At 46.2% G+C, this 15,305-nt stretch overlaps 1 protein-coding gene across 1 annotated transcript in view; it reads right to left on the bottom strand.

Moving 5' to 3' along the window:
• The window catches only part of TXLNG (taxilin gamma), a 34,209-nt gene that overhangs the window by 14,575 nt on the left and 4,329 nt on the right, over window positions 1–15,305 (bottom strand). Inside the window, exons 2-3 of the mRNA XM_006259120.4 lie at window positions 10,473–10,782; window positions 9,490–9,581 (exon numbers count right to left, since the gene is read on the bottom strand). Coding sequence (XP_006259182.3) covers window positions 9,490–9,581; window positions 10,473–10,782 — 402 coding nt within the window. The remainder of the gene's footprint in view (window positions 1–9,489; window positions 9,582–10,472; window positions 10,783–15,305) is intronic.

Here is a 15,305-nt window from a genome sequence, read left to right on the forward strand (position 1 = left end):
ATACAGATACTTATCCATACTTAGCTGTATGCTGGATAAGATGGCTCAGTCCACAAGATTGCTGTTACCGCTGCACATCTTTAGCCCCCCCCCATTATATAAAGGCCAAACAGTTGCCAGCCTTTCGCCATCACTACAAAGGTCTGTCAGCAGTGTCTTCTTCACCTGCATGAAAGTTGTGCATCTCCTGGATGAGCATGCAGAAATGTTAGAGGACTACTTCTTAAAGCCATTCCATCATGTTCCGGGGGGGGGCGGCGGGAGGGGGACACAGCCCTGTTTCTCCTCAGTGTTGTAGGACACTCATGCCTATCATTGGTTCATCTGGAAAATGTACGTAAAACAGACAAGCAGCAAGTAGCCTCCTGCTTCCACCAGCATTCGCTTTCTCTGAGTTTCAGTTACCCTCTATAGGGAGATACCAGCCAGACCAAGAGTTCATAAAGAATTTTTAGCATGCTACTTACCCTTTTGGATCAACCTGAATCCTCCACTCCCAGGGATCATCCAGCCCAAAGTAACTATAGGGCCACAGGCCCAGTAAACTCATAGCAGCAGCAGCACACATTTGTACCAGCAAATTAAACAGCAGGCTAAATTGTTTATAGGGTCTACTGCCTATAGCAAGGCTACAGGGAACAATTTAAAGGAATTTCTATGGTTCTGTTTGTGCTGTAGACACATCTGCAGGATGTGTGACTTTAAGCAAACTATGATTGGTGGTATTTGCATAGATGACGGCTAAGAGGCAGCAAAAGAGGATCTCTAGAGAAGATATGTTTGCAAAGCTAATGAAACATTGATACAGCTGAAAGAAACTAGCATTAGTGGGTACTTTGGAAGCAACACAAGGAGAAGAAGGAGAAAACAAACATGCACAAGGAATTCTTGTAACTGAAGTAGCAGAGATGCTGGAGAAACCTGGCTTCTCTCCAACCTATGGAGAACTCACTTACAAGGAGTAGCGTATCTGCTGCATCACAGGTACCTGTACTACTTCCCTCCACATGAGACATAACACTTGAAGCTGAGAAATGGGAAAGAAAATTTAAGTGTACCTAGAACAGCTTGGAGGCTGTGTAGTACAAATCATATCAAACTGTGCTATTGCTGAGGACCTGAAAGCTGCCAGCTCAAGATTTAAGATGGCACTGATGTGTGCTTAGGGATTCTTTCAGGCTGACAAGACACAGCTTCGCCTATGACCCTTGTACCTGGCTGCTTCATCTCAGCAGACAGCTGCTGCACCCTCCTTTGCTACCCTGGGGGAAGGTTCCCCCTTTGCCCTCACATAACAGATTACAATTATGAGGGTCAGTCCCACTTATGTTCAGTTACCTACTAATCCGTAGGCCCTTCCAGATAAGAACAGGATATCACTGTGCACCTCCACAGTGCAAAACTAAACTTCTTCTTGGTGCTGTCCAGAATAGCAGTGTATAGCTACATGGCATCAAAAGATACATCTGGGTTTCCTACTGGCATTCTGAAGTCCCCTATTCAGATGTGGCAATTGGAAAAGAATATCCTCACAACATTTTGAAGAGGCCCATAAACCTGAATATAGGAGCATTAGACACCTTCTCTGACCAGACAATACAGAGGCCATTTCATAGGTACTGATGATGTGCCACCCAGCATCATCATGAGCAAAAACTCTCCTGTTAATAAATTCAGAAGCTAGGTGGAAGTATAGAGACAGAAGAAGTATGACTTTACAATCCCATCAGAGATCCAGAACAACCACCATAGATTTCCATATTGTTTCCTCCACTTTGCTCAGAGCCATAGGTCTCTGCAGGATGACACATCTCAATGCTCAATTCTAACAGCCACACTTCTTAACAATTATTAGTTTTCTACTTAGCAGGAAAAGTCTGAGGTTCAGGTTCTACAATACTGTGAGAGTCAGAACTGATCTCTTAATTATTTGCTAGTGTCCACTGATTTACCCCTGCCCAGTACCATACAGGTAGCACACGGACAAAAGCATGGAGGGAATCAGAGAGGACGACTCAATCACACTAGAGCCCTTCGGAACTCCAGCCAGTAGTAGGGAAGGACAGTGTGGTGAATTGCAAACATTCAAAATCAGATGGAAAAGACCTGAAAGACAAAGAGGCATGAAGGGAAGGAAATTCCACTTATCTAAAATACCCTGAAGATAGCATGCACATCTAATTATGTGCTTCTCCCTGCCTCATGCTAGGGCAGAGCCTACTGCAAATGCCACTGGGATGTCTTCCTATGGTATACTGTAGGTTCTGCTTGCATTGGCTGTGCTGTTACTAGCAGAAGCACCACGATGCACACACCCTTTTATAAAGTTAGCTGTTATAAGTTGACATTTTCTGTGGACAACATTTTCTATGCTTTTTGGATGCTCTGTCTAGAGAATCTTAAAATAGTAGGTTTTGATGCCATTTTCTTGAGATAGTGGAAAACAGAGCACACATTTAGCCGAATGATACAGATCTTGATGGTTTTATGTATATCTAAGGTATACCAGAACTTCCTGGACAAGATGTTGTTGCACAAGGGAGCATATAATTTCTTGGGTTCTGTAAAAAACTACATTAAGTACTGGAAAAAGACTGATGTGTTTGAAGAATCACCATATAACTATGAAGTGTGCTACATTATTCTTCAATAGATAATACTCCAAGCTCTTACACTTACAGGTGGAGACTGATAATGAGGAAAGCTGTCCAATAGGGAGAAGACATACCAGGATTCAAAAAGATGCTAGGTCAAGGCATTAAAAGCTGAATACAGGTCTCATGGCAATTTGTGATAAATCTTCAGAGGATGAAGTAAAGATGCAGTTCTAAAAAAAAGTTTGATATTCCAACATAAAGAGATTCTCTTCTTGCCTGTGGCACAGTCAGATAGCACAAGTATTGGCATTTTAAAAAACGGAATTTGTGAAGCTTTTGATCAGACATTTGTATAAAATCCAGCACATGCAATACAAGTTTTGATGGAGGTACACTGTTTCTTGCATCACTACTTGAACTTCTGCCAGGTCCCAAAATAGGAAAGAAATGCGGAAGATCTTACACCAGCAAAACAAAACCCCCCCCCCCAAAAAAAAAAAAAAAAAAAAATCACACCCTCCAAGAATTTGTTTTCACATGACATTACGCAACAGCCAGGTAGTTAACCTAAGCTGCTCTGGCTACATTATAAAAATCAACCATTGGGAAAGCAGATCCTATTGTAAAGGGAGAACAATAAGCCATTCCGAGGAAAACAGAAACATGATCTGTATCTGTTCCCTGCTCCTCTGGACAGTTCTGAGGAACTAGTAGGGATGTAAACAGTTAAATGATAATTGTATTTATATCCCTTTCCATTTAGTGACCTCCATCAAGAACAGCTCTGACTCTGGCCACATATGGCTTGACTATGTGCCCAGCGCTGCCTGGGCTCCAGGCTGCTGGTGGGGAGCTGTGGGCAAGGGGTGCCATTTGTGATTGAGCCAGTAGGGGGGTGCTGCCCAGCTGCAAAGCCACAGCTTCCCCTCACTGCCATAGGCAGGGGCTGGAAATGTGGACATGTCCTGTGCCCAGAGCCTGCCACCACGGGGAGGGAGGAAGGGAGGTGCCAGGCTCCCCCACAGGGGTCAGATGGGGGCTACCCATCACAGTGGCCCCACAGGGGGTCTACCTGCTCCTCCCGCAGTGGCGGGGCCTGAGCAGGACAAAAGGCTCCCTGCACCTCCCACTGTATTCATGCCACTGTGGCCTGGACCTGGAAGGCTACTCCAATGCTACCATGCCAGGCCCTCCCCAGCTCACCCTGTGGGAAGGCCAGGGTGTGGTCCAAGTGGGGCAGCCTCTGCCAGGCATGCTGGGTCATTCCCTGTCCCACCCATGACCGAGTGCACAGATGGCTTGGTCTGAGGCAAGGGAGGGCAATTATTTTGGGCGGAAGGCCACTTACCCAGTTATGGCAGGCTGTTGAAGGCTGCATGGACAGCCCCACCCCTTGACAAGTGCCCCACCCCCTGGTCACCATCTTGGGACCAATGTCTTATATCCCAGGGCCAGCACCGGTGGGGCCCAGACTGGGGCACAGGCTAGCAGGGGTCTGTGGAGCCAGGCTGGGCTGCACCAGCAGGAAGGGGGGAGCTGGCTCAGCTCTATAGAGCCCCTGCCAGCTGGGACCCCACGCTCCTGCCACCCTGATCTGGGTCCCACCGGCACTGGGACACTGGTGCGGGACCTGTGCTCCCACTGGCTCCCTGCCCGCTCACACCCAGTGCCCCCCAGCCCTGCAGTACAGGCAGGGGGCAGCGCACAGCACCGACCTCCTGCTCGCCATCAGGGAAGAAGCTGTTACTGAGCGTGGGAAAAAGTGGCCCCTTGCCTGCCCAATGGCCGGCACTCCCTGCTGCAGGCGCCCGCAGCCTGTGCGGGGCTGTCTGGAGCAGGCACAGGCAGCCTCATGCGGGCTGTGGATGGCTGCAGTACGGGGCGCTGGCCATGGGGCAAGCAAGGGGTCAATTTTCCCCCCCACACTCAGCACCAGCTTGTAACCCGCCCCACTGCCAGCCTAGCATTGGGGCCAGGTTACAAGGTGGTGCTGAGTGTGGGGGAAGTAGCCCCTCCCCACCCCATGCTGCAGCCCCTTGCAGCCTGACTGGGGCTGCCTGTGCCTGCTCCAGACAGCCTGCAGCACAGGGCGCCGGGCATGGGGCAGGCGAGGGGAAAAGCTGAGTGCAGCAGGGAAGTGGCCCCTCCTCCGCCCCACGCTGCAGGCACTCACAGCCCGCATGGGGGTGTCTAGAGCGGGCACAGGCAGCCCCATGCGGGCTGCAAGCAGCTGCAGCATGGGGCACTGGGCATGCGGCAGGGAGGGGCTGCTTCCCCCCCACCCGTCGCACTCCTTCCTTGCCCAGGGTCCCCCCCCCACCCTCACTTACTGAGCTTCCCCCGCCGGGGCAACCATGTGCTCCCAGCCCAGAAACCCGGACTGGGGGGTGGGGCCCGGCAGGCCCCACTGTTTCATAGATGTTAGGGTCGGAAGGGACCTCAATAGATCATCGAGTCCAACCCCCTGCATAAGCAAGAAAGAGTGCTGGGTCTAAATGACCCCAGCTAGATACTCGTCTAACCTCCTCTTGAAGACCCCCAGGGTAGGGGAGAGCACCACCTCCCTTGGGAGCCCGCTCTAGACCTTGGCCACTCGAACTGTGAAGAAGTTCTTCCTAATGTCCAATCTAAATCTGCTCTCTGCTAGCTTGTGGCCATTGTTTCTTGTAACCCCCGGGGGCGCCTTGGTGAATAAATACTCACCAATTCCCTTCTGTGCCCCCGTGATGAACTTAAAGGCAGCCACAAGGTTGCCCCTCAACCTTCTCTTGCGGAGGCTGAAAAGGTCCAGTTTCTCTAGTCTCTCCTCGTAGGGCTTGGTCTGCAGGCCCTTGACCATACGAGTTGCCCTTCTCTGGACCCTCTCCAGGTTATCCGCATCCTTCTTGAAGTGTGGCGCCCAGAATTGCACGCAGTACTCCAACTGTGGTCTGACCAGCGCCCTATAGAGGGGAAGTATCACCTCCCTGGACCTATTCGTCATGCATCTGCTGATGCACGATAAAGTGCCATTGGCTTTTCTGATGGCTTCGTCACACTGCCGGCTCATGTTCATCTTGGAGTCCACTAGGACTCCAAGATCCCTTTCCACCTCTGTGCCACCCAGCAGGTCATTCCCTAGGCTGTAGGTGTGCTGGACATTTTTCCTCCCTAGGTGCAGCACTTTGCATTTCTCCTTGTTGAACTGCATCCTGTTGTTTTCTGCCCACTTGTCCAACCTATCCAGGTCTGCCTGCAGCTGTTCCCTGCCCTCCGGCGTGTCCACTTCTCCCCATAGCTTTGTGTCATCTGCAAACTTGGACAGAGTACATTTGACTCCCTCGTCCAAGTCACTGATGAAGACATTGAAGAGTATCGGTCCAAGGACTGAGCCTGCGGGACCCCACTGCCCACACCCTTCCAGGTCGAGACCGACCCATCCACCACGACTCTTTGGGTGCGACCCTCTAGCCAATTCGCCACCCACCGGACTGTGTAGTCATCCACATCACAGCCTCTTAACTTGTTCACCAGTATGGGGTGGGATACCGTATCAAAGGCCTTCCTGAAGTCTAAGTATACGACATCCACCCCTCCTCCTGTGTCCAGGCGTTTCGTAACCTGGTCATAGAAAGAGACTAGATTGGTCAGGCACGATCTGCCCGCCACAAACCCGTGCTGGTTTCCCCTCAGCATAATTTGCCCTGCCGGGCTCTCACAAATGTGAGCCTTGATAATTTTTTCAAAGACTTTACCAAGGATGGAGGTGAGACTGACTGGCCTATAGTTGCCCGGGTCCTCCTTCCTCCCCTTTTTGAAAATGGGGACCACGTTAGCCCTTTTCCAGTCCTCTGGGACTTGGCCCGTGTGCCACGAGCGTTCGAATATTCCCGCCAGTGGCTCTGCAGTGATGTTGGCCAGTGCCTTCAGCACCCTCAGATGGAGCTCATCCGGGCCTGCCGACTTAAAGGCATCCAGTTCTTCCAAGTGACTCTGCACCACCTCAGGATCTACGTATGGAAGTCTGGCGCCTTGCTGCTGCCTCTCTACAACCCCAGTGAGAGACTTGTCGTGCCCCTCACTTAGGAACACTGAGGAAAAGAACTCGTTGAGGAGTTCAGCTTTGTCTCCCCTGTCTGTCACCAATTGTTTCTGCCCATTTAGCAGGGGTCCTATTCCTCCCTGGGCCTTCCTTTTACTCCCAATATATCTAAAAACCAATTTCTTGTTGTCTTTTACTTGGGTTGCCATCCTCAGCTCCATGGTAGCTTTGGCCCATCTAACTGCCTCCCTACAAGCACGAGCAGAGGAGGTATATTCATCTTTAGTGGTCTCACCTTGTTTCCACTTTTTATGTGCTCCCCTTTTGGCCCTTAGGCTGCCCTGGATTTCTCTGGTCAGCCATGGAAGCCTCCTGGCCCCTTTCCCTCTTTTGCCTCGCTCGGGGATTGTCTTGCTTTGTGCCTGAAGGATCATTTCCTTAAGGCACAGCCATCCTTCTTGGTTTGTTGTTGGAGCCCGCTGGACTTCCCCTGGGTCCTACTGCCCTTGGTTCCTGTCATTTTTGAAATGACAGAAACATTAATTTTCCAAATTTTTTTTAGTGGCCCCAGCCCAGCTCTGTCACAGCTCCAACCTGTGGGGGCAAAGGAATGCCAAGGCTTCAGAGCTCGGCAGCACCCCCTAATGGCTCAGCTGCATCTGCCACCCCCTGCCTGTGGCTCCCTGCCAGCAACCTGGGGTCCAGACAGCACTGGCGGCACAGTGAAGACATTAGGGGCTGGGGCCAGGGCTTGGGCCATTCCTGCCAGAAGCCACTAAACTATGTATGTGCTATCAGTTAACCATTTAACCAATGTAATTAGAGGAGGTCAAATGGATAATTTTTTAAACGCTGTTTACATCCCTAGTAGTCACTGGAAAGTCACCTCTGGGAGAAGGCATATTGGCTTCTGGATACCTCCTTTTGAAAGAAAAGGTGGACAAAACCTTGCAGTTAGAGAGATTCAAACTTCTCATGATTTAACTGTTCCCCGATTAGAAAGCTGACTAAAGTTCTCTTGCCCTGATGTGTAAAACTCAGCTGCACTAGAGGTACTATCATCCTGACAACAGACGTTAGGCTTCCTTTTGCAGGAAAGATTTCATTCCACACTGCTTGTTGGCCATCATGATTAGGAGATGAGAACTGATCACTCGCAAAAAAATGGCCCCTGTCCACAGTAACTTGAATTCTAACCAATTCATGATTCTGCAACAGTATAACATGGTCTTTAGACTTGGATGAAGTTGGACTTTCCTGGAGGGCTGCACTAAAAACATCTAAAAAGAACTGAGGATTAAAACCAGATTTGAATACAGATACAGGAGGAAATGTTTCTCTCAGACTCAGTCCAGTTTTGTTCCCAGTCACTATTTTTGTTGACATTATAAGAACAGTTATTTCTCCTGCTGCATTTTGACCCCTAAGTAGCAAACCAGACCACTGAAGTAAAAAACTAAATTGAGTCAGGAACTCAACTTTTCCAGAATGTTATGACACTACGTACATATTCACAAGGCTGCTTTGTAAAACATCTCTCTCCATAGTCGACAATGTAATGAGGGAGACTACACCATTTTTATGTCATCCAGGTTTCCTTACATTACAGTTTAGTGTGGTTATAGCTAGGAGTGCACCAATAGAGATTTTTTGGGGCTGATACCGATAGCTGATTTTTAAGGAGGCATATCGATCGATACCAATTCAATTTCCAATATGCAGCCTGGCAGCTTGGAGAGCTGTGTGCAGACGGTAAATCTGTTGTGGTGGAAGGGTAGGGAAGGGGCGTGGGGGGCAGATCAAGGCCCCTGCAGTGAGGGAGGAGTGGGGCTGGGGCAAGTGCTGACTAGTCAGGGTAGGGTGGGCCATGGGACAGAGCTGTGGCTTGTCCAGGGGGCACAGGAAGAGGGGGGGGTGACTTCTAGAGCTGCACAAAGCTTACCTGGTAGCTCCCACCGCTCATTTGGGAGGGCATGGGTGGGGCGGGCTGAGGCGGGGGGGTGCAGCAGCCACCACAAAATTCACCATAGCCTCCTCGCAGCACTGCCACTGCCTGCCCCAAGCGCAGTCTAGCCCAGTCTACCCACTGGTAAGAGCTTGGCGCAGCCCTGGTCCCATCCTGCCCCGCACAGATGTGGGGGCACATGTTGCCCCCATGCCATGCTCTCTTGGCCTTTATGTCCAATAATTTGGCTGCTATCAGGCCAATTTCCCATACAGACAATTTTCTTTAGGTTGGTGCTGATCTGATACCGGACCAATGTACTGGTGCCCACCACCCAATTTCCAAGTACACAGCTCTGTTGGGGATGCATTTCTGTAGTGGCGGGGCAAGCAACAACCACATTAACTGCCATTGGATTCAGATCTGGACTGTAAGGTGAGGGTGAGTTTGACACTTCTGAACTAAACAGTTTGTACAGCCACATCAATAAGCACATTTAAAACAATATCTAATATGGAACCTTCCCATATTCCTATCATCCATCTCTAGAAAACTGCAGTTAACTCCAGATGATGGTTTTGTTAATATTAATACAACACAAAGAAAGTTTCAATATCAGCATACTAATTAAATGTGTTTAGTTTATAGAAGGCAACTCGTTCAGACAGGTAAAAGCAGAAGCGATTTAAGTGTTTTGACTGTAACAGCACCTGTAAGGAGCCTGAATGCTTCAAACACCTTTGTATTTAAAAAGACAAAACAAAACCACGCCTCCCACAACCCCCACCCCCTTTAGTATTCCAGGTTATATAACATCCATTCATTCTCTTCAAAAGAGCACTATAATGGTTTCTCCAAGGTAAATTTTCAGCTACTACAATGTTAGACATGTGCACTCGCTATGCTTAGCTGTACACATTACTTACAAGATCAGCACATTTCTTGCAGAGAGCTGCTAACTTTTCTTCTGGAGTAGAAAGCGTGTTCAAGGCTTGCATCAATAATAACACTTCTTTTCCTATGGATGGGAAAAAATCCAAAATATTGAAAAACACTGTAAGAGCAGTTTATCCTTAGAAGGAAATTACTGTTATTGCACTTCAGTATAGTAGCTGCATAATTTTCCACTAAAGGATGCCAACTAGTAGTTCACTACAAGATACGCAAGGGTGTGCCCAAAAGCTTTTCTAACTTCTCTCCCAACTATACAACTAAGACAATAAAAGATATAACCTTACCTCTCATATTTCTTGGACCATCCTGCCTACACCAACACTCTAACCCTACCACTACAAGGTAAGTGAACACATGTAATTAGAACTCTTGTATATGTAACTACACAGTTTAAAGGCACAAATTATTGGACCACAAGGAATTCTTTGCCTTACATGATTTATTTCAGAAGATGGAAAGAATCCTGAAAACCAAGGTCTAAAAGTCAAGTATTTTATTAATAAAGCATAGAAAATATTCTTTTCTAAAATAAATATTCATGAAGCAATATTCATACAACAAAATAGTTTGAAAGAGTTCCCTGAAGAATGACTAACTGAAGTACAGGAAGTACAGTTCAACAACCAGAAAGTTAAACATCACAGTGGTAAGTATTAGATTAAAAAATGTGGAGAAACACGGTAACATATTGACAAGCAACACATTTTTACTTAATTTTAACCAGTGATCCTTTAGAAACTTTTTCCCATCTCCTCCAAAACAACATGATAAACAAACAAACAAACAAACAACCCCCCCCCCCGAATGACAAAATTAAAGATAATGAGAACGAGTTAGAGTTTGTGGACAAAATAAGAAGTTACACCATAAGGAAACATTTAAACCACCTGTTTTTCAACATTTCAATTTGCTTTAGTTTCAAAGCCACTCTTCCCTTTCCCTAAGCAGAGCATACCTAAGGTTTTCTCTTTGTTTTTGTCACTCTCTGGATCTTGTTGGCCATCAGGTGGGTCAGTACGGGCTTCTTCTCTTCCAGGGGTCTCCTCACGCGCTTCTCGAGTACAGCATGTTGATCCCAACAGCTTCCCATTCTTAGGGATATAGTCTTCCTCTTCCAATGTACCTGTACTTTCCATGCCATCACAATTGGACTGTGGATGCTGTAAAGTTGAGTCAGATTCAGCACATTTGCTATTCACCAACTGAACCTGGGTATTGATGGCAGTCTCGCAAAATCCAGCTTCTTCCATGGCATCAATCACAAACTTGAGAAAAGGAAAAAAGAAGCTGGGTCAGTTAACAAGAAAAATTTGAAATAAACTTCTACTCCTCTTCTTCTCCCCCACCTTTAAAGTATGAACAAGCAAGGTGGCCAAAAATTGCCTGTATCAACATGAACTGCCAACTAGAGTCAAAATGTTTAGAAAACCGATATAGGACATATCATATAAGCAGATTTTATATACAAAGCAACTGAAACATTACTATTAGCAATATGTAGACAGGACTAACTGTTGTAGGTATGTTCAGGTAGTAACAGGTGAGCTAATGTTTAGTAATTATTCTTATAAAGATGCTTGAAAAATCTAGACAGGACTTCACCTGGGGAGGTGGAACTGTGTGGGAAAGCTAAAGTGGCATACAGCAGAGACTCCCCTAGGCCTAAAGAAGCTTGCAAAGAACTTTTTTCCAATTGCTCAGCTGGTTTAATAAAAGATATCACATCTATACCCAAAGAAGCGTGCCTGCCTATGTCCTTAGATCAGTGGTCACCAACCAGTTGATCGCAATTGGTTGATCACGGAGATTCAGAGAGTCGATCTGAGGCTGGGGGGGCCCAGATTGAGGCCCCTGCAGTGAGGGAGGATGCAGGGCAGAGGCAGGAGAAAGGGGTCAGGTACGTGGGGCCCCAGGGGGGTGGGAGGACTGAGCCCAGAGGTGCAGGGGGCGTGTGCCCCCGCATCTGCATGCAGGGCAGGGCAGGCTCCTGCTGTGGGCTGGGGCTTTACCAGGCTCTTCCTGGCAGTGGCTGGACTATGCTGTGCTTGGAGTGGGTAGCAGTGCTGGGAGGGGAGGTCGCATAGTAGATCCTGGGTTGCCCCTTTACTTCAAAAAAGTGATCTTCACTTTAAAAAGGTTGAAGACCACTGCCTTAGACCAACACGGCTACAACCAAAAACCCTGCAAGCGAAGTGGCATACAGAATGACACCGAAAGATCATTATATTATGGATTAATCAAATTAAGAATTAGCTGCAGTAGCTTCTCATTCTAGAAGCTATGAGTTGTATACTAAAGAGATTTTCATGCTAACCTTTAATTTTTACATCAACTGTTAAATATTAAAAAGATGCAACTAGTTCTGATTACTGTACTAGAATAAAGATAATAGCTGATCCAGTTGTAAAAGTAAACAGAATCTTAAATGCAAAGTACATGCAGATAAATGAAGGAATTTTAAGGTAATCTGCAAATATAACACTACGTTTGGAGCATATTTGAAGAAATTTAAGAGAAATCACAAACCATCTAGCACTCTACAGTCAATGTGTAAACCTAGGAATTACTAAGAAATCCAAAAACAGCAGATAGCTAAATTCAAAAACAGTTTTTATGGTTTATGTACAATGACATTTTAAAAGCACAAGTTCTGACCCCCACCAACCAGAGTATTTTTTTTCTAGTTTACTGAATCATATTATACGCTCTTGAATACTTAACCCCCATCTCAACAATCCGTGATGATAAGTAAGCTTAAGATATGGTATAGCTAGATGACATCCTGTTCCTATATGGCCACAGCAAATGCAAAGAGAACTTTAACAATTAGAAGTACACTGATATATTGATAGCCTATTGGATCGGCACCGATTAAAGGGGAAATGACATTACTAGCTATTGTAACCGATAAGGTTTACTGATAGTTATGTCTTCTGACCAGGGCCCTGGACACCTGGGTTCCCTTGCCTCTGTGGGGCTGGTGCCCCCATATGCCTGGGTTCCCTCAGGAGCAGGTGGGCAGCATTCTAGCCTGCAAGCGGTCCTGCTTGGGGCTACCAGGAGCAAGAGCAGGAGGCACTGCATGCATGTGTGCGGCTTCACACACGCACGTGGCCAGGAACACAGTTGGGCAGCATGGAAAGCAGCTCCCTGCAAGCAGGTCTATGGAGGGAAGGGGTGTGTGGGAGGGGGCAGATCGAGGCCCCCCACAGCGAGGAAGGGAGTGGGGCAGGAGGCACTACCCAGCCAGGGTGGTGCATGGGATCTGGGGGAGGGGAGTGGGAAAGAGCCACAAGTGACTTATCCATGGGGTGCAGGGGGCTGCTCCCCACTACTGCGCATACCTCCCAGGAGAGGCATGGGCCCCCCCAAGATTTGTGCATGGGGCGGATGAAGGATGCTCACTGTGGGCTCTCAATTCTGTTGCTTTTCCCTCAGGAGCCCTGAGTTGGCCATGTGCCCCCGCCTGCCTGTCAGCAGTGGGGGTGGCGAGTTATGCGCCCCACTGCTGGGCAGGCAGAGGACACACGGCTGGCAAGGGGCTCCTTAGGCAAAGGCAGCAGGGCAGAAAGCCCCGAGCCCACAGCAGGCAGTCCATATCCACCCTCACCTTGCTCTACTTAAAAGTGTCCCTGTGCTTAAAAATGGTGGCAGCAGTGCATGAATTAAAGCTCATTTGACAAGCTTCAGTTCAAGCATCCCACCACCATTTCGCCATTTTTAAGCGCTGGGACACTGATACATGTGATGTAGGAGACTGCTGGAGTGCACCAAAAAAGGTTTAATTTAGTTAAATCGGCTATCCAATTGTTATTGCCTGATACAGTTGGTTAATAATCGGCTATTGGTATCAGCCAAGAAAATCTTTATTGCTGCAACCCTATTAATAACTGACAGCCATTTTATAATACATTAGTTTTAGATACAATTAAAAGTTTAACACTTAAATACTACAAATAATTAACAAAATAAAAAGAAACACTAAAAGAAAGGGGGGGTGGGGGAAAAAGAGGGAAAAAAATAAATAAATCGGGATTTGGGAAACTAATGGTAGATGTTATTCTGCCAGAAATGAAGCACCATCAGTCAAAACTCTATTTTTTTTTTAATGGTTGAGAGCGCAGTTGCATTTAAAGACAATTAAGAACCACTTCTACTATGTGGATATGTGGGGTTTTTATTTTTAAGTGATAAAGGGCTTACCAATAATGAAAACCACAGCACATGTATGTCAGGGTGGTAGCAATGCAGCTGTTCCCCAAATGATCACACAACCTACCATACCCAGCTTGCAGAACCATTTCACTGGTGCCAGCTGGTTATGGTTCCAGGGTCTGCTGCCAAATTCCAAGCAACAGAACCCAAAGTGTTGGGGGATGGGGAAGGGGCACAAGCAACAGCTGTGTTAACCTCACCACTGGCAGGTCCAGCCCAAGAGGTCCCTTTTGGCCTAGCTCACAAGGGTGACAGAGTTTGAGGAAGACTGATCATGTACTCTTTTGTAAGAGTATATATCTCCTTCCACATTTTTAAAGATCTTGCATACATATTGGCGTAATCTTAAATTGTGATCTTAAACCCATTTTTATAAAAGACTTAGGGGTTGCAAAAATGAATGCAAACTCATTTTTGTTCTAATTGCGTATCTTTTATATTAGTTTAAACTAATAAATAACAGGTTTAAGCTAAATACATGTAACAAACTTTCAAATTAATAATAGTTGTTATTAAAACTACTTAAACTTCACCAAACTTGTCATAAACAGAAGTTATGTGAAATTTGCTTTAAAGAACAAACAACCAAACAAAAACATTATATTGTAATATAAAATCTAATCATTTTAAAACCAAAAGTTTTCATCTACTCTCATAAGTCAAACTTATGGCACTCATTCCTCATCCAACGGCAGAGAGACTCTTTGCAAATGTAAGAGTTGCACAATACCTTATAGCTTTCTAATAATTATGCATGTATTATACAGCAGTGTAAGGCAGAAGTACGGTCTAGATGAAGAAAAAGATCTTCCTGAAAATTGTGCAAATAATGCATCTGCTCTAAGTAAATGATTGATTTTTATCTACACTGCTCTGCACCTGTTGGAGAATGAGAGAAGCAAGGTTTGCTATTCCTTGGGTCTTCAACAAAGTGTGACCTTATTATACAACATGCTGAAAAACACATTTGATGAATGGTCAGAATTACAAGAGGCCAACAGCAGGACTATTAAAAAATAAACCTGTTTCAGCCTTAACATTTGTGTCGTCCCCCCTGAAAAAAGGGCTCTAAAATACACATCCTTACTTAAAAACTGCTGTCACCCCTAGGCACTGAGCAGCATTTTCAAGTCCAAAATTGAGCTCATCTAAATAATAAATGGGTTCTCTGTAAATAGCTAGGCAATATCAAAACTGGGTAGTTCTTTTAAGATTATTCATGTTTCTGGGGGCCCAGCTAGTGCTCTAACCTTCCAAGTAAAAAACTAAATACCTTTCAGAACACGCTTCAAGGCTTGTTATATCAGTGTTCTGAAAAAGGTGGCTAGTTAAGGGATACAAAGGAGCGGTTAGTAAAAACTGAAGTTAATTTCTGGATTTGTAAAATCTGAAAGCATTGGTGCACATGATCTAGAGCAGCAAGGAGCCACACACATTTAAAAAAACCAGATAATGACTAAACTGCTTTCAATGTTAAGCTGAAGAGTCAAGAACAAAAGGTAAAAAGAAATGTATTTTCAAGAGTCTTATTTCCACCAAGATCATTTGACGATATTTACATACTCAAGATGCC

This window comes from Alligator mississippiensis, chromosome 1, assembly GCF_030867095.1.
Source record: "Alligator mississippiensis isolate rAllMis1 chromosome 1, rAllMis1, whole genome shotgun sequence".
Lineage (NCBI taxonomy): Eukaryota > Metazoa > Chordata > Crocodylia > Alligatoridae > Alligator > Alligator mississippiensis.